This window comes from Anomaloglossus baeobatrachus, chromosome 6 (assembly GCF_048569485.1).
Source record: "Anomaloglossus baeobatrachus isolate aAnoBae1 chromosome 6, aAnoBae1.hap1, whole genome shotgun sequence".
Lineage (NCBI taxonomy): Eukaryota > Metazoa > Chordata > Amphibia > Anura > Aromobatidae > Anomaloglossus > Anomaloglossus baeobatrachus.
The window spans coordinates 37,055,960-37,078,589 of NC_134358.1; the positions used below are offsets into that span (position 1 = coordinate 37,055,960).

General features: G+C 40.3%; 1 protein-coding gene across 2 annotated transcripts in view; it reads left to right on the top strand.

Moving 5' to 3' along the window:
* Positions 1-22,630, top strand: part of ADCY8 (adenylate cyclase 8) — a 430,517-nt gene that overhangs the window by 196,754 nt on the left and 211,133 nt on the right. For both annotated transcript variants that reach the window (XM_075352858.1, XM_075352859.1), the window contains exon 4: positions 1,777-1,888. In XM_075352858.1, the coding sequence (XP_075208973.1) occupies positions 1,777-1,888 (112 nt within the window). The remainder of the gene's footprint in view (positions 1-1,776; positions 1,889-22,630) is intronic.

Sequence of the window (22,630 nt, forward strand, 5' to 3'; positions counted from 1 at the left end):
CTGCTTACACTGCTGTACAGCTTGTTTATCTGATCTAATACTGAAGATTCCGGGAGTACTAAGTTAAGAAAAGGCTGCTCGCTCACGCAGCTGTCCAACCTACCTATCTGATCTAACACTGGAGATTCCAGGGGTGCGGAGGTAAGAAGAGACTGCTCACCCTGCTGTCAAACCTGCCTATCTGATCTAACACTGGAGATACCAGGGGTGTGGAGGTAAGAAGAGACTGCTCACCCTGGTATCAAACCTGCCTATCTGATCTAACACTGGAGATACTAGGGGTGCGGAAGTAAAAAGAGGCTGCTCACATTGCTGTCAATAATATTTATCTGAGTTAATATTGATGATACCAAAGGTAAGAAGATTCCACTTGCACTGTGGTTCACCCTGTCTTTCAGAAGGACAGTACATTGTACTGGTGTCAAACCTGTTTATCTTATCTAACATTGGAGATACCAGGGCTGTGGAGGTAAGAAGAGACTGCTCACTCTGCTGTCAAACCTGCCTATCTGATCTAACACTGGAGATACTAGGGGTGCGGAAGTAAGAAGAGACTGCTCACTCTGCTGTCAAACCTGCCTATCTGATCTAACACTGGAGATATTAGGGGTGCGGAAGTAAGAAGAGGCTGCTCACTCTGCTGTCAAACCTGCCTATCTGATCTAACACTGGAGATATTAGGGGTGCGGAAGTAAGAAGAGGCTGCTCACTCTGCTGTCAAACCTGCCTATCTGATCTAACACTGGAGATATTAGGGGTGCGGAAGTAAGAAGAGGCTGCTCACATTGCTGTCAATAATATTTATCTGAATTAATATTGATGATACCAAAGGTAAGAAGAGGTCACTTGCACTGTGGTTCACCCTGTCTTTCAGAATGACAGTACATAGTACTGGTGTCAAACCTGCCTATCTTATCTAACACTGGAGATACCAGGGCTGTGGAGGTAAGAAGAGACTGCTCACTCTGGTGTCAAACCTGCCTATCTGATCTAACACTGGAGATACCAGGGGTGCGGAGGTAAGAAAAGACTGCTCACTCTGGTGCCAAACCTGCCTATCTGATCTAACACTGGAGATATTAGGGGTGCGGAAGTAAGAAGAGACTGCTCACTCTGCGGTCAAACTTGCCTATCTGATCTAACACTGGAGATACTGCTGAAGTAAGAAGAGGCTGCTCACATTGCTGTCAATAATATTTATCTGAGTTAATATTGATGATACCAAAGGTAAGAAGAGGCCACTTGCACTGTGGTACACCCTGTCTTTCAGAAGGACAGTACATAGTATAGGTTATCTTCTTATCACAGCTTCCTACTTCACATGTTCACAACCTTCTAGTACAGGTTTCTGCCAGGATAACAAAACGGTGGCCCCTTTCAGTTCATAGTGATTACCTTCCTAGATAGAATGATTGTGATTTGCGAATTAGAATTTATTTATGATATTTCTGTAAGTTATTTTTTTTTCTACTCCTGTAGAACCCCTCTAAAGGATGAAGTCTTCAGTCCAGGACATTATTAGCTACAGACTAAAGTTGCTAACAAAAAAAGGGTGATCTCTGACTTTGGGGTTCACAGCCCACTCATGTATTATATGTCCAACCATTCATTGTAATAGGAACATTTATTACGGTACTATATTTCCCCTGCAGAGGAACTATTCAATGATTAATATTTGCTAGGGATAATTTCTTCATTTTGGATGGGATAATTATACAGCACATATATTTGCTGAATATTATTAATATTGTATCTCTGTCTCTGTTTTCTTTGCAGCATTCTATTTGCAGATGTGAAGGGATTCACCAACCTGTCCACCACCTTATCAGCCCAAGAACTAGTCCGAATGTTAAATGAACTCTTTGCGAGGTTTGATCGCCTAGCACATGTGAGTCACAGAGCGCTCTGGTTATTTTATTTACGAAAAGATCATCGTACTTCTCCCTGTCCATATTTGTATCCATGGGGACAGTATTATAGTAGTTATATTCCTGTACGTAGGAGCAGTATTATAGTAGTTATATTCTTGTACATAGGAGCAGTATTATAGTAGTTATATTCTTGAACATAGGGGCAGTATTATAGTAGTTATATTCTTGTACATAGGGGCAGTATTATAGTAGTTATATTCTTGTACATAGGGGGCAGTATAATAGTAGTTATATTCTTGTACATAGGGGCAGTATTATAGTAGTTATATTCCTGTACATAGGGGGCAGTATTATAGTAGTTATATTCTTGCACATGGGGCAGTATTATAGTAGTTATATTCTTGTACATGGGGCAGTATTATAGTAGTAATATTCTTGTACATAGAGGCAGTATTATAGTAGTTATATTCTTGTACATAGGGAGCAGTATTATAGTAGTTATATTCTTGTACATAGGGGGCAGTATTATAGTAGTTATATTCTTGTACATAGGGGCAGTATTATAGTAGTTATATTCTTGTACATAGGAGCAGTATTATAGTAGCTATATTCTTGTACATAGGAGGCAGTATTATAGTAGTTATATTCTTGTACATAGGGGCAGTATTATAGTAGTTATATTCTTGTACATAGGGGCAGTATTATAGTAGTTATATTCTTGTACATAGGGGCAGTATTATAGTAGTTATATTCTTGTACATAGGGGGCAGTATTATAGTAGTTATATTCTTGTACATACGAGCAGTATTATAGTAGTTATATTCTTGTACATAGGGGGCAGTATTATAGTAGTTATATTCTTGTACATACGAGCAGTATTATAGTAGTTATATTCTTGTACATAGGAGGCAGTATTATAGTAGTTATATTCTTGTACATACGAGCAGTATTATAGTAGTTATATTCTTGTACATAGGGGCAGTATTATAGTAGTTATATTCTTGTACATAGGAGCAGTATTATAGTAGTTATATTCTTGTACATAGGGGCAGTATTATAGTAGTTATATTCTTGTACATACGAGCAGTATTATAGTAGTTATATTCTTGTACATAGGGGGCAGTATTATAGTAGTTATATTCTTGTGCATAGGTGGCAGTATTATAGTAGTTATATTCTTGTCCATAGGAGCAGTATTATAGTAGTTATATTCTTGTCCATAGGAGCAGTATTATAGTAGTTATATTCTTGTACATAGGACCAGTATTATAGTAGTTATATTCTTGTACATAGGGGCAGTATTATAGTAGTTATATTCTTGTACATAGGAGCAGTATTATAGTAGTTATATTCCTGTACATAGGGGCAGTATTATAGTAGTTATATTCTTGTACATAGGAGCAGTATTATAGTAGTTATATTCCTGTACATAGGGGCAGTATTATAGTAGTTATATTCTTGTACATAGGAGCAGTATTATAGCAGTTATATTCTTGTACATAGGGGCAGTATTATAGTAGTTATATTCTTGAACATAGGGGCAGTATTATAGTAGTTATATTCTTGTACATAGGGGCAGTATTATAGTAGTTATATTCTTGTACATAGGGGGCAGTATAATAGTAGTTATATTCTTGTACATAGGGGCAGTATTATAGTAGTTATATTCCTGTACATAGGGGGCAGTATTATAGTAGTTATATTCTTGCACATGGGGCAGTATTATAGTAGTTATATTCTTGTACATGGGGCAGTATTATAGTAGTAATATTCTTGTACATAGAGGCAGTATTATAGTAGTTATATTCTTGTACATAGGGAGCAGTATTATAGTAGTTATATTCTTGTACATAGGGGGCAGTATTATAGTAGTTATATTCTTGTACATAGGGGCAGTATTATAGTAGTTATATTCTTGTACATAGGAGCAGTATTATAGTAGCTATATTCTTGTACATAGGAGGCAGTATTATAGTAGTTATATTCTTGTACATAGGGGCAGTATTATAGTAGTTATATTCTTGTACATAGGGGCAGTATTATAGTAGTTATATTCTTGTACATAGGGGGCAGTATTATAGTAGTTATATTCTTGTACATACGAGCAGTATTATAGTAGTTATATTCTTGTACATAGGGGGCAGTATTATAGTAGTTATATTCTTGTACATACGAGCAGTATTATAGTAGTTATATTCTTGTACATAGGGGGCAGTATTATAGTAGTTATATTCTTGTACATAGGAGCAGTATTATAGTAGTTATATTCTTGTACATAGGGGCAGTATTATAGTAGTTATATTCTTGTACATAGGAGCAGTATTATAGTAGTTATATTCTTGTACATAGGGGCAGTATTATAGTAGTTATATTCTTGTACATAGGAGCAGTATTATAGTAGTTATATTCTTGTACATAGGGGCAGTATTATAGTAGTTATATTCTTGTACATACGAGCAGTATTATAGTAGTTATATTCTTGTACATAGGGGCAGTATTATAGTAGTTATATTCTTGTACATAGGAGCAGTATTATAGTAGTTATATTCTTGTACATACGAGCAGTATTATAGTAGTTATATTCTTGTACATAGGAGCAGTATTATAGTAGTTATATTCTTGTACATACGAGCAGTATTATAGTAGTTATATTCTTGTACATAGGGGCAGTATTATAGTAGTTATATTCTTGTACATAGGAGCAGTATTATAGTAGTTATATTCTTGTACATAGGAGCAGTATTATAGTAGTTATATTCTTGTACATACGAGCAGTATTATAGTAGTTATATTCTTGTACATAGGGGCAGTATTATAGTAGTTATATTCTTGTACATAGGAGCAGTATTATAGTAGTTATATTCTTGTACATAGGGGCAGTATTATAGTAGTTATATTCTTGTACATACGAGCAGTATTATAGTAGTTATATTCTTGTACATAGGGGGCAGTATTATAGTAGTTATATTCTTGTGCATAGGGGGCAGTATTATAGTAGTTATATTCTTGTCCATAGGAGCAGTATTATAGTAGTTATATTCTTGTACATAGGAGCAGTATTATAGTAGTTATATTCTTGTACATAGGGGCAGTATTATAGTAGTTATATTCTTGTACATAGGACCAGTATTATAGTAGTTATATTCCTGTACATAGGGGCAGTATTATAGTAGTTATATTCTTGTACATAGGAGCAGTATTATAGTAGTTATATTCCTGTACATAGGGGGCAGTATTATAGTAGTTATATTCTTGTACATAGGGGCAGTATTATAGTAGTTATATTCTTGTACATAGGAGCAGTATTATAGCAGTTATATTCTTGTACATAGGGGCAGTATTATAGTAGTTATATTCTTGTACATAGGAGCAGTATTATAGTAGTTATATTCTTGTACATAGGAGCAGTATTATAGTAGTTATATTCTTGTACATAGGGGCAGTATTATAGTAGTTATATTCTTGACATAGGGGCAGTATTATAGTAGTTATATTCTTGTACATAGGGGCAGTATTATAGTAGTTATATTCTTGTACATAGGGGCAGTATTATAGTAGTTATATTCTTGTACATAGGGGCAGTATTATAGTAGTTATATTCTTGTACATAGGGGCAGTATTATAGTAGTTATATTCTTGTACATAGGGGCAGTATTATAGTAGTTATATTCTTGTACATAGTGGCAGTATTATAGTAGTTATATTCTTGTACATATGAGCAGTATTATAGTAGTTATATTCTTGTACATAGGAGCAGTATTATAGTAGTTATATTCTTGTACATAGGAGCAGTATTATAGTAGTTATATTCTTGTACATAGGGGCAGTATTATAGCAGTTATATTCTTGACATAGGGGCAGTATTATAGTAGTTATATTCTTGTACATAGGGGCAGTATTATAGTAGTTATATTCTTGTACATAGGGGCAGTATTATAGTAGTTATATTCTTGTACATAGGGGCAGTATTATAGTAGTTATATTCTTGTACATAGGGGCAGTATTATAGTAGTTATATTCTTGTACATAGGGGCACTATTATAGTAGTTATATTCTTGTACATAGTGGCAGTATTATAGTAGTTATATTCTTGTACATAGGAGCAGTATTATAGTAGTTATATTCTTGTACATAGGGGCAGTATTATAGTAGTTATATTCTTGTACATATGAGCAGTATTATAGTAGTTATATTCTTGTACATAGGGGCAGTATTATAGTAGTTATATTCTTGTACATAGGAACAGGATTATAGTAGTTATATTCTTGTACATAGTGGCAGTATTATAGTAGTTACATTATTTGCATCATTAGTAAGCAGTGCTGGATCATACAGGCACAATATGATGGCCTTTTGGACTAGCTCTTTAACGTTGCACCACCTTTATAAAATATACATACCCCTGGGCCATGATTGCAGCAGCGGATAAGAGCAGACAGGTTCGGGTTTCCTGTAAGCCTCTTGCTTGTATAGTGGTTGTCAGGATATTGCCGGGTGTCGCTGATTCCATGTCACGGAATCCTCTGCTCTGTGTCACTGTAGACATGAAGTTCATTCATTAAACAAGTGACTGACTTGTTGTGTGACACAGACATTTGACGCCGCTGTGCTTTTTTCATCAGTCTCTCTGACGGAGGGATCAGCAGGATTTTACATTGTGTGACAACACAGCAGGGAATAATATATGGATATAATTTCCCAGTGCTTTGTATGCACAATGTTGTCATGAGAGATAATGGAGAGTCAGATTTACAAATGCATCTCAATACATTAGAATATCACCAAAAGGTTAATTATTTCAGTAATTCAATACAAAAAGGGAAACACATATATTATATAGAGTCATTACACACAGAGGGATCTATTCCTATATATTATATAGAGTCATTACACACAGAGGGATCTATTCCTATATATTATATAGAGTCATTACACACAGAGGGATCTATTCCTATATATTATATAGAGTCATTACACACAGAGGGATGTATTCCTATATATTATATAGAGTCATTACACACAGAGGGATCTATTCCTATATATTATATAGAGTCATTACACACAGAGGGATCTATTCCTATATATTATATAGAGTCATTACACACAGAGGGATGTATTCCTATATATTATATAGAGTCATTACACACAGAGGGATCTATTCCTATATATTATATAGAGTCATTACACACAGAGGGATCTATTCCTATATATTATATAGAGTCATTACACACAGAGGGATCTATTCCTATATATTATATAGAGTCATTACACACAGAGGGATCTATTCCTATATATTATATAGAGTCATTACACACAGAGGGATCTATTTCTATATATTATATTGAGTCATTACACACAGAGGGATCTATTCCTATACTGTATATTATATAGAGTCATTACACACAGAGGGATCTATTCCTATATATTATATAGAGTCATTACACACAGAGGGATCTATTCCTATATATTATATAGAGTCATTACACACAGAGGGATCTATTCCTATATATTATATAGGGTAATTACACACAGAGGGATCTATTTCTTTATATTATATAGAGTCATGACACACAGAGTGATCTATTACTATATATTATATTGAGTCATTACACACAGAGGGATCTATTCCTATACTGTATATTATATAGAGTCATTACACACAGAGGGATCTATTCCTATATATTATATAGAGTTATTACACACAGAGTGATCTATTCCTATATATTATATAGAGTCATTACACACAGAGGGATCTATGCCTATATATTATATAGAGTCATTACACACAGAGGGATCTATTCCTATATATTATATAGAGTCATTACACACAGAGGGATGTATTCCTATATATTATATAGAGTCATTACACACAGAGGGATCTATTCCTATATATTATATAGAGTCATTACACACAGAGGGATCTATTCCTATATATTATATAGAGTCATTACACACAGAGGGATCTATTCCTCTATATTATATAGAGTCATTACACACAGAGGGATCTATTCCTATATATTATATAGAGTCATTACACACAGAGGGATCTATTTCTATATATTATATTGAGTCATTACACACAGAGGGATCTATTCCTATACTGTATATTATATAGAGTCATTACACACAGAGGGATCTATTGCTATATATTATATAGAGTCATTACACACAGAGGGATCTATTCCTATATATTATATAGAGTCATTACACACAGAGGGATCTATTCCTATATATTATATAGGGTAATTACACACAGAGGGATCTATTTCTTTATATTATATAGAGTCATTACACACAGAGTGATCTATTACTATATATTATATTGAGTCATTACACACAGAGGGATCTATTCCTATACTGTATATTATATAGAGTCATTACACACAGAGGGATCTATTCCTATATATTATATAGAGTTATTACACACAGAGTGATCTATTCCTATATATTATATAGAGTCATTACACACAGAGGGATCTATGCCTATATATTATATAGTCATTACACATAGAGGGATCTATTCCTATATATTATATAGAGTCATTACACACAGAGGGATCTATTCCTATATATTATATAGAGTCATTACACACAGAGGGATCTATTTCTATATATTATATAGAGTCATTACACACAGAGGGATCTATTCCTATATATTGTATAGGGATTCTGCGCTGTACTTTGCTGGAGTAAAAGGCCTGTCTGGTCTCATCTCTGTGCCTGGTGAGGGGCGCAGCTTTTAATGTGACTGGGGCAATACATGAAAGACTAATCTGAAGGCACACTGCTTCCTACTATTTACTGACCACATTCTGTAGCCACTGAATCCTGCAAAACTATTACATGCCTTTATTTTCGATGCATTTGAGCTTTGCCATTCATTCCTTCCTTCCGTTTTTCCTTTTTCTTTCCTTCTTTATTTCTTTCTTTACGTGTCATTCTTTCTCTCTTTTTCTTTTTCTCTTTTCTTTTCTTCCTTTCTCTCTCTTTCTTCTTTCTTTCTTTCCTTCTTTCTTTCCTTCATTGCTTCTTTAATTCTTTCTTACCCTTTCCTTCTTTCTGTCTTTATTGCTCCCTTTTTTTTTTTATCCATTCCTTTTTTGCTTCTTTCCTTCCTTTTCCTTGCCTTCATGGTTTGGTGTTAGGGCTACTTTGCACACAACGACATCGCAAGCCGATGCTAGCGATGCAGAGCGCGATAGTCCCGCCCCCGTCGCAGCAGCGATATCTTGTGATAGCTGGCATAGCGAACATTATCGCTACGGCAGCTTCACATGCACTCACCTGCCCTGCGACGTCGCTCTTGCCGGCGACCCGCCTCCTTATTAAGGGGGCGGGTCGTGCGGCGTCATAGCGACGTCACACTGCAGGCGGCCAATAGAAGCAGAGGGGCGGAGATGAGCGGGACGTAAACATCTTGCCCACCTCCTTCCTTCCGCATAGCCGGCGTGAGCTGCAGGACGCAGGTAGGAGATGTTCCTCGCTCCTGCGGCTTCACACACAGCGATGTGTGCTGCCGCAGGAGCGAGGAACAACATCGTACCTGCCGCAGTTGCGTAATTATGGATTACGCCGACGCTGCACCGATGATACGATTATGACGATTTTGCGCTCGTTAATCGTATCATCTAGGATTTACACACTACGATGTCGAGTGCGATGCCGGAAGTGCGTCACTTTCAACATGACCCCTCCGACATCGCACCTGCAATGTCGTAGTGTGCAAAGTGCCCCTAAGTTTGTGACCATTGAAACAAATAGGTCTGCACTAAAACTGACTACTTGCAAACTTATTTAAAACACATTCTTTTCTTTCTTCTTTCTTTCTTTTCTTTCTTTTTCTCTTTCTTTTCTTTCTTCTTTCTTTCTTTCTTTCTTTATGTCATTCCTCCTTTCTTTTACTTTTTTTTTCTTTTTGTTTCCTTCTTTCCATTTTTCTTTTTGTTTTCCTATTTTTTTCTTTCTCTTTCTGTCCTTCCTTTAGTTTTTTCTTCATTTCCTTCTTTGAATTTTTTTTTGTTTTTTTTTCACTTTTTTTTTCTTCTTCTTTCTTTCATTTTTTTCTTTTTATTTCTTTTTTCCTTTATTTCTTCTTTTTATCTAGCTATCTTTCCGTCTTACTATCTTTCTTTCTCTTTTTTTTTCTTCTTTTATTTTTTTCTCTTTATTTCTTTCTCTCCTTTCTTTCTTTCATTCTTTCTCCTTTTCTTTCTCTTTGTTTTTCTTTTTTTTCATTCTTTTTCTCTTTCTCTTTCTCTATTTCACTCTTTCTTTCTCTATCTCTTTCTTTCTCTTTCTTTTACTTTCTTTTTCTTTCTTTCTCTTTCTTTCTCTCTCTCTCCCCAGTTCATTTTTTCTTTCTCTCACTCTCTTTTTTCTTTATCTTTTTTCTTTCTCTTTTTCTTTCACTATTTCTTTCTCTCTCTCTTTCATTCTTTCTTTCTCTTTCTTTCTATTTTTTCTTCCTTTCTCTCTTTCTTTCTCTCTCTCTCTCCCCAGTTCATTTTTTCTTTCTCTCACTCTCTCTTTTTTCTTTCTCTTTCTGTCTTTTTTCTTTCTCTCTTTTTCTTTCACTATTTCTTTCTCTCTCTCTTTCATTTTTTCTTTCTCTTTTTCCTTCCCTATCTCTTTCTTTCTCTTTCTTTTTCTTTTTCTTTCTTTCTTTCTTTCTTCCTTTCTCTCTCTTTCTTTCTCTCTCTTTCCCTTTCATTTTTTCTTTCTCTCGGTCTCTTTCTCTATTTTCTGTCTTTTTTTCTTTCTCTCTTTTTCTTTCACTATTTCTTTCGCTCTTTTTCTTTCTCTCTTTCTTTCTCTCTCTTTCTTTCTCTTTCTTTTTCTTTTTCTTTCTTTCTTTCTTCCTTTCTCTCTCTTTCTTTCTCTCTCTCTCTCCCTTTCATTTTTTCTTTCTCTCGGTCTCTTTCTCTATTTTCTGTCTTTTTTTCTTTCTCTCTTTTTCTTTCACTATTTCTTTCTCTCTTACTTTTTCTTTCTTTCTTTTTTTTCTTTCATTTTTTACTCTCTCTTTCTGTTGGTATTCTCTCAGTACAGGGTCAGGCATGCTGAGCGTATTGCCACATTATCATGTTATTGCAGGTTTTTATTAATTATAACTGCCCTTTGTTTGACCCTGAAACATATTTTTTTCCAGTTACTAAATTCTATTTTTTGTGAAGCCACAAATACATTTAAAAATAGCGCAAATGATATTATGTCCTTCTTCGGCAGGACATGGAGGCAGACAGTCATCAATGATAACGTGATCGGCCTGTAGTGGCTGCATTTTCTGTCCTTAGGTATTACCGTATATCTGATGTAGACACAACAGATCACGGAAACTGAAATAAATCAATCGACTCAATTAATAATATGATTTACTGTAAGTTCAGACTGTAGCTAAAACTTCACAATGTCCTCTGCACGCGACCCAGCCACTAAACGCTAACTGTTTTACCATAATATTGCCTGTTATATAAGTCTGAAGGTCTAGAAATCAATAGGTGTTGCAGACTGGGATGTGTCAGCATGGGATAAATTGTAAGATATGGGGATTTTTGGAGCTCCTTGTTCCAGGGCTGTAGCTGTAGGCATTCCTCCCAACTGTCCTGGATCCAGCAGGGCTGGCCCAAATTTAGAGGAATTCCGCTTATCTGTATCCCCAAGACAGAGATGCAGGTAAATACATTATTGGAGCAGGTAACTGAGTCTTTGGGTAGAGAAGGAAGGATCTGCAAAGACCTTAAAGTCATGTGACAGTTTTTGGTTATGTGAATGACAACAAAGACCAGCTCAGTAGCAGAAAATTAGGGAACACATGCAAGTGGGATGTTTGTGTGTGAGCATCATACTGTGTAGGGGGGGACTGTGGGTTCATCATACTGTATGTGGGGGGGACTGTGGGTTCATCATACTGTATGTGGGGGGTGAGGGGTCATCATACTGTGTGTGGGGGGTGAGGGGTCATCATACTGTGTGTGGGGGGGTGAGGGGTCATCATACTGTGTGTGGGGGCTGTGAGGATATCATACTGTGTGTGGGGGGCTGTTGCGTAATCATACTGTGTAGGGGGTGAGGGGCATTGTACTGTTTGGGGGACTGTGAGGTCATCATACAATGTAAAGGGGGGTGAGGGGTATTGTACTGTGTGGGGGATAGTGAGGTCATCATACTGTGTGGGGGGTGAGGGGTCATCATACTGTGTGTGGGGGACTGTGGGGGTCATTATACTGTGTGGGGGTTGAGGGGCATTATAATGTGTGGGGGACTGTGGGGTTATCATACAATGTAAAGGTGGGTGAGTGGCATTGTACTGTGTGGGGGACTGTGGGGCCTCATACAATGTAAAGGGGGTGAGGGGCTTTGTACTGTGTGGGGAACTGTGGGGTCATCATACTGTGTGGGGTCATCATACTGTGTGTGGGGGACTGTGGGGTCACCATACTTTGTGGGGGTTGAGGAGCATTGTAATATGTGGGGGATAGTGGGACCTCATATAATGTAAAGGGGGGTGAGGGGCATTGCACTGTGTGGGGAACTGTGGGGTCATCATACTGTGTGGGGGGTGAGGGGTCATCATATTGTGTGGGGTCATCATAGTGCGTGGAGAGTGAGGGGCATTGTACTGTGTTTGAGATACTTGTTGCATCATACTGTGTGGTACGTGGACTATGGAGTCATCATGTTATAAGAGGGGGACTCTGAGCATTATACTATGTGGGGGACACTGGCTTCATCATACTTTGTGTTGGGACTGTGGGGACTATATATTGTAGTGGATGACTGAGGGGGCATCATACTGTGTGAGCAACTCTGGGGCAATCATATTACGTTATGGCCTTATTAGGGCATCATACTGTGTGTGTGAGGTACTGTGGTGTCATCATACTGTGTGTGGGGTGGTGAGGGGCTTTGCTTTGTACTGTGTTTAAGACGCTTTCTTCATCATGCTGTGTGGTACGGGGACTATGGGGTCATCATATTGTAAGAAGGATCCTCTGATAGAAATTATACTGTGTGGGAGACACTGGCTTCATTATACTATGTGGAGGGACTGAAGGGGCTTCATATTGGATGACTGAGGGGGCATCATACTGTGTGGGCAACTAAATCATACTGTACATTATGGCACTATTGAGGAATCATACTGTGTATGGGGGGAGACTGTGGGGTCATCATACTGTGTAGGGAGGTGAGGGGCATTGTACTGTGTGAGGAACTGTGGGGTCATCATACTGTGTAGTGCGTGAGGGGTCATCATACTGTGTCGGGTCGTCATACTGTGTGGGGAGTGAGGGAGTCCTCATACTGTGTGGGGTCATCATACTGTGTGGGGTCATCATATTGTGTGGGATCATCATACTGTGTGGGGGTGAGGGGCTTTGTACTGTGTTTTAGACGCTTGCTTCATCCTATTGTGCAGTATGTGGACTATGGGGTCATCATATTGTAAGAGGGGCACTCTGATGGAAATTATACTGTGTGGGGGACACTGGTTTCATCATACTATGTGGAGGGGACTGTGGGGGCTTTAGATTGTAGTGGATCACTGAGAGGGCATCATACTTTATGGGCGACTCTGGGGGAATGATACTTTACATTCTGGCACTATTGGGGCATCATATTGTGTGGGCAGCACTGTGGGGGTTCATACTTTGTGTGGGGACACTGTGGGAAGCATCATTCTATGTTCGGGACAATGTACTGTGGGGCATCATACTGTGTGTGGGGGGCCACTATGGACATCATAGTGTATGTGAGGGCACTGCTGGGGCATCATACTTTGTGGGCAGCACTAAGAAGGTATAATTTTGTGGGAGTACTGCCTGCGTTATACTGTATTGGGGTCACATCTCGGCCCCGGTGAGGATGCACCTACCCAAGTCATTAATGTGCACCAGATCTCTCCATGGAATAAGCCTCATCCAGTTCCCAGAAACTTCTGCAAATAGTATTTTGAACACAAAAGCCTGAGAACAAAGATTATCATCTGACCTTAAGGAATGAAGGCAGAACTTCTGAGAGGCAAAATCAATGTCTCAATCACTGGGCTTCATCTCTGTCTGGTTTAGCTTCCACATTTGCAGCTAATTGGAATCTCTGCATAGGCAGAAATGACATTCAGATAAGCCAATCATTTACCGTGACATGAATTTACATGATTGTTTCTTCTATGTTCTTTTTGCTGCATTCATGTTTTAACTTTGCAAATTCTAAAAGGCTAAAAAGGGAACGTAGAATCTGTATGATTTCATGCATATTGAAAAAATGTCACCATTCTGGAGTGAATGTTCCCAAAATCTTAATAGCGATCTATTATCGTTCTTAACTTCTTCTTTGCCTGTATGTATTTTATACAGTACTCATTAAAATAGGGGGAGATAGAACAGCATTGTCACATGAGTACAGCACAATTCGCATCCGAGGACTTCACCGCAGTTGAGGGCCACAACCCTCTCCCTCCTGCTCAAAATCAATCTGTCTATCTGAAGTAGAGGCCGGAACCCCAAGCCCGGGCAATGGACGGAGGCTGGCATGATGAGGGTTTGGAGGGAGGTGGGTGCAGTATTAAGGGAGGAGGAGTAGGGTACCTGGATGGCTTCATAAGGCCAGAGTGGGGGTACCCAGTTTACCGCTCTTTGAGCCACAAGACAAGACCCAGCACATCCCCTTCCTTCAAGTTGATGGTGTCGCCGGAGCAGCTAAAGTCTGCTCTCATCATTCTGGCTGGCTATAGGAACAAGTGAGAGGGATTATCGGCAGTGGAGCGGGTGCGGCGTTGATATCATCTCCACTTGAGCAGTGGCCATGAAGGTCTTTTCCCACAGCAGGATTGTCCTTGGACCTGCCTCTATGGTCTGGGCGCCAACACAGCAACCCATTCAGGTTCCCTACACTCCAGACATTCTGCCGAGCCTCTGTCAGGGAGGAATTCAGGCGCTTGACCTAGGCATGAGAAAGTTATCAGGCCCCCACTCATAATGGGGGCAGGGCCAGCAGCTGCTAGTAAGACTCTTCAATGGCGGGTCATCCCGGCAATGTTCCGGGAGGTCTGCTCTTGCTTCTTCTGACAACCTTCTCCTGACTCAGGCCTTGAGCAGATCGTAAGGTTGGCTATTTTCTGGAGTGCCCCTTCTTTCTGGGCAGCCTGCCAGTCCATCCTCCATTCTGATGTCTCCCACCTCGGGCAAACCGCAGTTTTGTAGATCACAGGGAATAGGGCCCCTTCCTTCATCCCCAGTGTCATTCCAATCTGCTGAAGACCCAGACACAAAGAATATTGCAACTGGGTTTGACAACAGCCATTTGGATTCAGGTTTTTTGGCCAGTGGGATCATAGCTCTTGCCTTGTGAGTATTATTCCATATCTTGTCCATTTCCACCTATTTTAACATTGCAGGGTGTTGATGGTAGTCAGGTGGTGGCACATTTGTTGTGAGCTTTGGCATCAGTTGGGAGGTTGCGAGACAGTAATAGTTTAGTTGGGGATGGAAGTAGAGCTTTGTTAGCTAATGTTAGGGATCTTTTGACCTGTTTTGAGGGTGGGGGGCGAACCTCCACGCATTTAGCTGCTTTGATTGCTCTGGTATGCACATCGAGGGGCTAAGTAATTTTGTTGGAATGTCACAGGTTGCGGTGTCACTATCCGTTCAGAAGGAAAAAGTGTAGAATTCATTTGGTTATAAAATGCGTGGTGACATTAGTTTTCCACTGCTTGGACAACCCCTTGTTATTCCTCTTGTTCGCCCCCGTAAAAATAAGTAAGCCTATACTCACCTCCGGTGCGGCCACGGTTCCAGCGATGTCTCAAGCTGCTTTCCAGGGGCACAGATGACATTGTTATGACGTGTTATCAAGCGGAAAGAGATGATGGAGAAGATTTGGAAGGATGAGTATGTTGAAATTGTTTCTCTTTTGCCGCTAGAGAAATTAAATTTGGACTAAGGGTAGAAGGATGATATCAAAAATGAGGAGTAAAAGCAGACATGTTGCTTGATCCCGCAGATGTTTAGCAATGGGTTGCAGGCGTTTGCAATTCTAGCTAGAGTTATCGGTGAAAAGGCTCTCTCCTTTTTCGTTATATGGATTCTGTTGGTGTGGCGCATAGGGTATATGGGAGTCAAGCTTGTTTGAGATATGTCGGCTGCAAAACAAATGTTCACCGAGCCATCCGATGAGACCAAAAGGACATCGACCTCTGGGTGCAGGTGATGGCTTCAACCAGGTATGGTCATTTCTTTCAGAGGGTGTGGTTCTTCTGGCAAATCCGGGAGTCAGGGATCCATTAGTCAGTCTGGACAATCAGGTCTACAGAAGCCAAGTCTGTGTTGGCAATGTAAATTCAGTTCCAGTTGCAAATTTAAGCACCATTGCTCCCACTGTAGTGGATCATTCCACGGCACCATACAATGTTTGAAAAAGAACAAGGGAAAGACCCCTTTCAGCAATTCCCGAGGGACTGATGTTGGTAAAGTTAATTGCAATGCTCCATTATCTAAATAGGTACCCTGAAAAAGGGTAATTTGTTAAAATCAGGTTTTGGGAAGGTTTTCAAATTCCTCCTCCTTCATTTGAAATTCCATGCCTCCTCAAGAACTTGAGGTCTGCGTATCAGCATTAGCGGTGGTTTTGGAAAAACTGGCAAAGGAAGTCATGCTTGGTCGGATATCTGGGCCGGTGACACTCCTCCATTTCCTGATGTAATAATTTCACCATTAGGGATTGTCCCTAAGAAGCTACTGAACAAGTTTCGGTTAATTCGGCATCTATCGGTATTGACCATGAGCTTTCTATTGTCATGTATACGTCTGTTGATGAGGCGGCACCCTGGGTTAGGAGATATAGAAAAGGTACATTAATGGTGAACCTTCTTTTTGAATCTGCTTTCAGGTTGTTGCCCGTTCACCCGTATAGCGTACGGTTACGTGACTGTTTTTGGGACAGGGCGTATTTTGTGGATCCTTGCTTACTGATGGTTTGATCTTTTTCTTGCTCATTGTTTGAGGCATTTAGTATCTTTTTGGAGTGAGTCATGCGCAATATTTCTAGGTTTGAGGGAAGTAGGGATAATTTTAAGGGGGAGAGAAGTAGGGTACCTTGAGGGCTTTATAAGGCCAGATGGGGACGGGGGCTCACAGTTTCCCTCTTTCTGGGCCACAAGATGAGTCCCACTCCTCACCCTCTCTTAATTTCAAAATTACTATGATAATGTGGTAATGTACGGGTTATGGTGGGTTGTGGGGTCCCTGAATTTGGTTTAAATTGGTCCATGAGAGCCATCAGGATATGGAGCTCTCAATTATAAGCTCGGTTATTTGGTCTGGTTATTTGTCTGTCTTACGGCAAGGGAATGTCAGGTTCCTGGGTATTGGGTTTTCCCTTTTGGTTATGATGTTCCCGAGCCAGTGGGTTATGACTGAGAGTAATCTTATTAACTATGGTTGATTGGGATCACCAGATTTTTGTAGCTTCTAGGACCTTACCAAGTGTTTGTAGTTATTTTTAATAAAGGCTGATGTGGCTGATATTATCCCATTATTGAATCTGTCTTTAATTTGGCAGGTGTGGTAGATTGGTAGGGATGGACGAGAGCATGGGAAAAAGGTGAAAAGGTATATTGACCACAGATCATCGTATGTGATTTGGGCCTCCACCAATTTTTACCAGATGCCCTTACCATTCTCAATCTGGCACTGAGAACAGTTGGAGGAGATGAGTATGACGAGCACTATCATAGGGCCACCAATATATCCATTGGTACCACCATATAGTGACCATATATTGGTCATATGCCGGTTTGGTCAGAGATGGTCTACAGACAATTGCTATGCTGCATATAATACTTGTGTCACAAACTCTTGTGATCAAGGACGCTGCGACGTCCAAAACGCATCTTGTGTATGGTACGCACCAAGACATACTAATGGCTATTTTAATGGAAATTCAATAAAGAGTGAAGTTTTTATTCTACCTACTGTACTGGATTCTGGATCTGTTTTTGTGATTGGATCTAGGAGTGGCCTTCCTTCCATGCACCATCCTCGATTATCTCCGCTGCGTGAGCTGGAATTCCCCTTGTCTTGGATTGTGTTACAATGTGACTGTGGGATAGTGAGGGACAGGGACTTCTATGCTGTCCCTCATGCTAGGGGACCCTAGGCTATCCCTAACCTCAGGGTTACTCCTGATGGTGGCGATGTCTGAGTCCCATTCCTGGCTATGCTCCTGACCAGAACTAATCTGATCCCCCCACTTCCCACCAAGGAAGAAATGAGCAGAAGTGAGATGGAAACGCAGATATAGACAGACAAGAGAAATGCAAAACTCTGACACACTGCACACACACAGGAATAGACATGGAGAGACTCAGGAGAAAAGATAGAGCAGGAAGGTAGAAACAAAAAGAAACAAAGACCATCTCTAACAAGGGTTAACGCCACTACCACACTTAGCAACAAGTATCACAATCACCAGATAGTCTCAACACCTCAACAAGCTATAGCTAGCATAGGTGGAAGGATCTAGCCAACATATATTGGAGGGGAGCCAATGTAATTGGCTCCCCACAACATGTGATCAAAGGAGACTCACAAGCAGACTGTTAGAGATTAATTCTTGCTAGACTGCCTATGAACTACCACTCTGAATTTCGACACCCGAGTCTGCCTGCATTGATCACAGACACCAGTGAAGTTATCGGTCCGAGTGTCAGAATCAGTAGTCTGAACAGAACCCGACGCCACCATGATAGCCGGTGAACCCTGTAAAAATCTCTTTGTGACAACTTGGTTAGTTGTGAGTGACAACATAATTTTCCCTGGACTAGTCGATGATTGCTCTGTAGAAGTAATTTAAGAGCATTACAGGCAATCACTACAATCACAAAGTGATTGAAAGGTTTTCTAGGTAGTTAACGAGTCACGTAGATATATTGAAGGGGGTTTTTTTTATATATTTTCTCTCCTTTCCCATACCGCGGGTCTTTTCACCTGCCATCATCCATAGGAATATGTCACAGAACTGTGCCATTGCAGTCATAACCTCGTTTGTTGTTTGGCACACTTACGCTTCGGATCCATGCTGTATATGTGTATATATAGTCCGCTCGGAGCCTGCGTCAGTTGCTGTTCTTGCTGTCAGCGCCCCCACACTCTGCCCACATCAGCTGTCTGCTTGGCACAAGTTAATAAGAGATTTGTGAGTGATCTTCTATCAGCCCGGAGAAACTGGCTGACTTCTTATCCCCCATCCTTGCACTACGCGTCTGTGTAAACTGTCAACTTGACATTTACTAACATGCAAAACAAATCCTGGTTTTTACATATTAGCAAGTGACTCATCCCTGCTGCTTCATCGTAAACTAGTCACCTAGTCCTCCGCGGGGACCCGGGCTTGTTTGTAGCCTACAGATTTACCACTTTTATTTTGACATCTGTCATCTGACGAATCACTACATATCATTTATCGCTCACATCGACACTTATCCTAGTCTTGAATGTTACATAATAGCGGTATAATTTACACCCACGATCTCCATTGTGCAGATATATACACAATTATAGGGGGGTTAGCTACTTTGTGGTGTTTTGTGACTATGAGAAGCCATTTTCAAACGCCTATTATAAGGGTTTCCCCTAAAAAAAACACTATAATGTTTGCTAATTATATCAGTTTGGTCACATAGAGCTCTTTCCCTGTAAAATTAGTAGCCACCAAAAAACTACTTAGGAAACCCATGAAAGAAGAGAGAGGGGGACCAAATCCAGGAAGCCCATGATGGCAGAAGAGAGAGGGGGACCAAATCCAGAAAGCCCATGGAAGAAGAGAGAGGGGGACCAAATCCAGGAAGCCCATGTTAGACGAGAGAGAGAGGGACCAAATCCAGGAAGCCCATGGAAGAAGAGAGAGGGGGACCAAATCCAGGAAGCCCATGTTAGAAGAGAGAGAGAGGGACCAAATCCAGGAAGCCCATGGAAGAAGAGAGAGGGGGACCAAATCCAGGAAGCCCATGGAAGAACAGAAAGGGGGACCTGTGACGGGGTATGCGACAGAGCAGTGAGGGACGCCAGGCCAAGAAACAATCTAAAGGGCTTTATTGGAACCACAAAGATAAAGCACCAAACAAATATAAATGCTTAAAGTCTGCAAGGAGTCCACAACAAAACAAAAGATCTAGGGGCACCGCCTGGTATTCCGATGCCAGGGAAAATAGGGCAATGGTCCTTATATGAGTTCCTTGAGTCCAACAGGGGGAACAATAAAGCACAATCCCAAGTGGCCACTGGTCTGTAACAGTCCATACATAGGCCCTAGGATCCAGCCTCAGCTATAGATCCTGGTGCTTCTCCAGCCGAGATCCAACTAACTTAACATGGGTCTCATTGTTCTTCTCTCTTGGGATCAGCCCCTTAGGTGGGCACACCTCCCCCTAGACATCTGATACATGAATGGACTTTAGACTCCTGGCTCTGTTCTGTTTACCAAGTTGTGGTTGGAGAAGTCCCATGCTGAGAAGAACAAACAATCCCCCAGCAGAAGCAGCACAAAGGACAGACAGACTATTACACCATGAGCACAGGCAGGGGAGGGACACGCTGTTACAAACAGAGAGGGGGACCAAATCCAGGAAGCCCATGGAAGAAGAGACAGGGGACAAAGTCCACTAAGCTCATGGAAAAAGAGAGAGTGGGACCAAATCCAGAAAGCCCATGTTAGGAGAAGAGAGAGCGGGGCCAAATCCAGGAAGCCCATGGAAGAACAGATAGGGGGACCAAATTCATGAAGCCCATGGAAGAAGAGAGGGGGGCCAATTCTAGGAAGCCCATGGGAGCAGAGAAAGAGGGACTAAATCCAGGAAGCCCATGGAAGAGAGGGGGGGACCAAGTCCATGAAGCCCATAGAAGAAAATAGAGGAGGACCAAGTCTAGGAAGCCAATGGAAGAAGAGAAAGGGGCACCAAGTCCAAGAAGCCCATGGAAGAAGAGAGAGGAGGACCAATTCCAGGAAGCCCATAGAAGAAAAGAGAGGGGGAAAAAAGTCTAGGAAGCCAATGGAAGAAGAGAAAGGGGGACCAAGTCCAAGAAGCCCATGGAAGAAGAGAGAGGGGGACCAAGTCCAGGAAGCCCATGGAAGAAGAGAGAGAGGGGGACCAAGTCCAGGAAGCCCATGGAAGAAGAGAAATAGGGGGACCAGTCCAAGAAGCCCATGAAAGAAGAGAGAGGGGGACCAAGTCCTAATTTCCCCCGTCCCCTTATTCTACTAGGTGGAAGGATCCAATGGTTCCAAATAATTGCAATACTAGTAGAAAAAAGTAGGCAAAGTGGTGGAAAATTATTCAAGACCAAAATTTTAGCGTCAGGTTGGATACAAAACTAAAACAGCCTTATGCTGGGTTCCCATGTCCTGTCATCCATTATCATGGATCTGTTAGAGATCCATTTGCAAAAAAGTCGTGCAAACACAACTTTTTTGTGCGTTGTTAAATAATGGATATCAGCCGCATCCATTTTTAACATGTGGAATCTATGGACAATGGATCCGTTAACGGATTGCTATTTATCATCCATTTGTAACGGATCCATTACAAATGCATGTGCAACGGATAGATAAATAGCAATCCGTTAACGGATCCATTGTCCATAGACTCCCATGATAAGAAAACATGCGCATGTGCTTCTACCTCTACATTCCTGACAGTGCCCATCTCGAGATAGAAGCAGAAACCATATTAATGCCTTATCCTGTTCATGTGGCGTAAAGGGGTTCTCCACCCAAATGATACATGTGTCAGATGGGAGCTATGGTCTTAAAACAATAACACAACACGTGCTCACCTTGTAGACTGCTCCCTGAGACCGTCACTCCAGTGCTACCATGTTTCTCCGAAAATAAGACCAGGGCCTTACAATATTTTTTACTCTGAAAGATGGGCTAGCGATTATTTTCAGGGGATGTCTTATATTTTTCCATGCATAACAATTCACATTTATTCTTTAACAACAAAAATCAACATTTATTCAGATATAATCATCATCACATTCTGGAACATCAACATTTTGTGTTATTCCTATTACTGGGTCAGATGCACATTTTCTTATCTGATCTGCTATTCTCATGGTACAGAACCTATGAACCGTCCTATAGTGGTGGGTACATACCATATTTACAAAGGGTTAAATTACCTGCTTAAATGTATTATTCTCTATATACTGCTAAGTTTACTCCCACAAGAAAGCAGACACCCCTAAAAGAATCGCACTTACCACACCCCAAACAATTAAGAGTTGGCAAGTGAATGGGCTCTCACATACAGATCTGCATTAGTGTCAGGTTCCCCTGCGTTCTACAGTGGTTGACTCCTTCTGATGACTGGAAGCAGTACCTCTCTCATGGAGAGATACTGGTACCCGATCTGTTTGTGAGAGCGGCAGATCAATACAGCTGGATTGGTGAGGGACCTGACAGTGACACAGATCTCTGTGTGAGAGCCCATCCACCATCAGCACTTGCTATTTATAATTGTTTGTGGTCTGGTGAATGTGATTTCTTTTTTTTTCGGGGGGAGGAAAGTATCTGTTTTCTTTTGGGGATGTCTACTCTCTGTAATGAAGAGTCCTGCTGTATTTTTTAACTTTTTTTAGCTGCTTGGACACTTCCTTAAGGAACCATAACTAGGGCTTATTTTTGGAATAGGGCTTATATTTTAAGCATACTCAAGCCCCTAAAATCATACTAGGACTTATTTTTGGGGTAGGTCTTATTTTCAG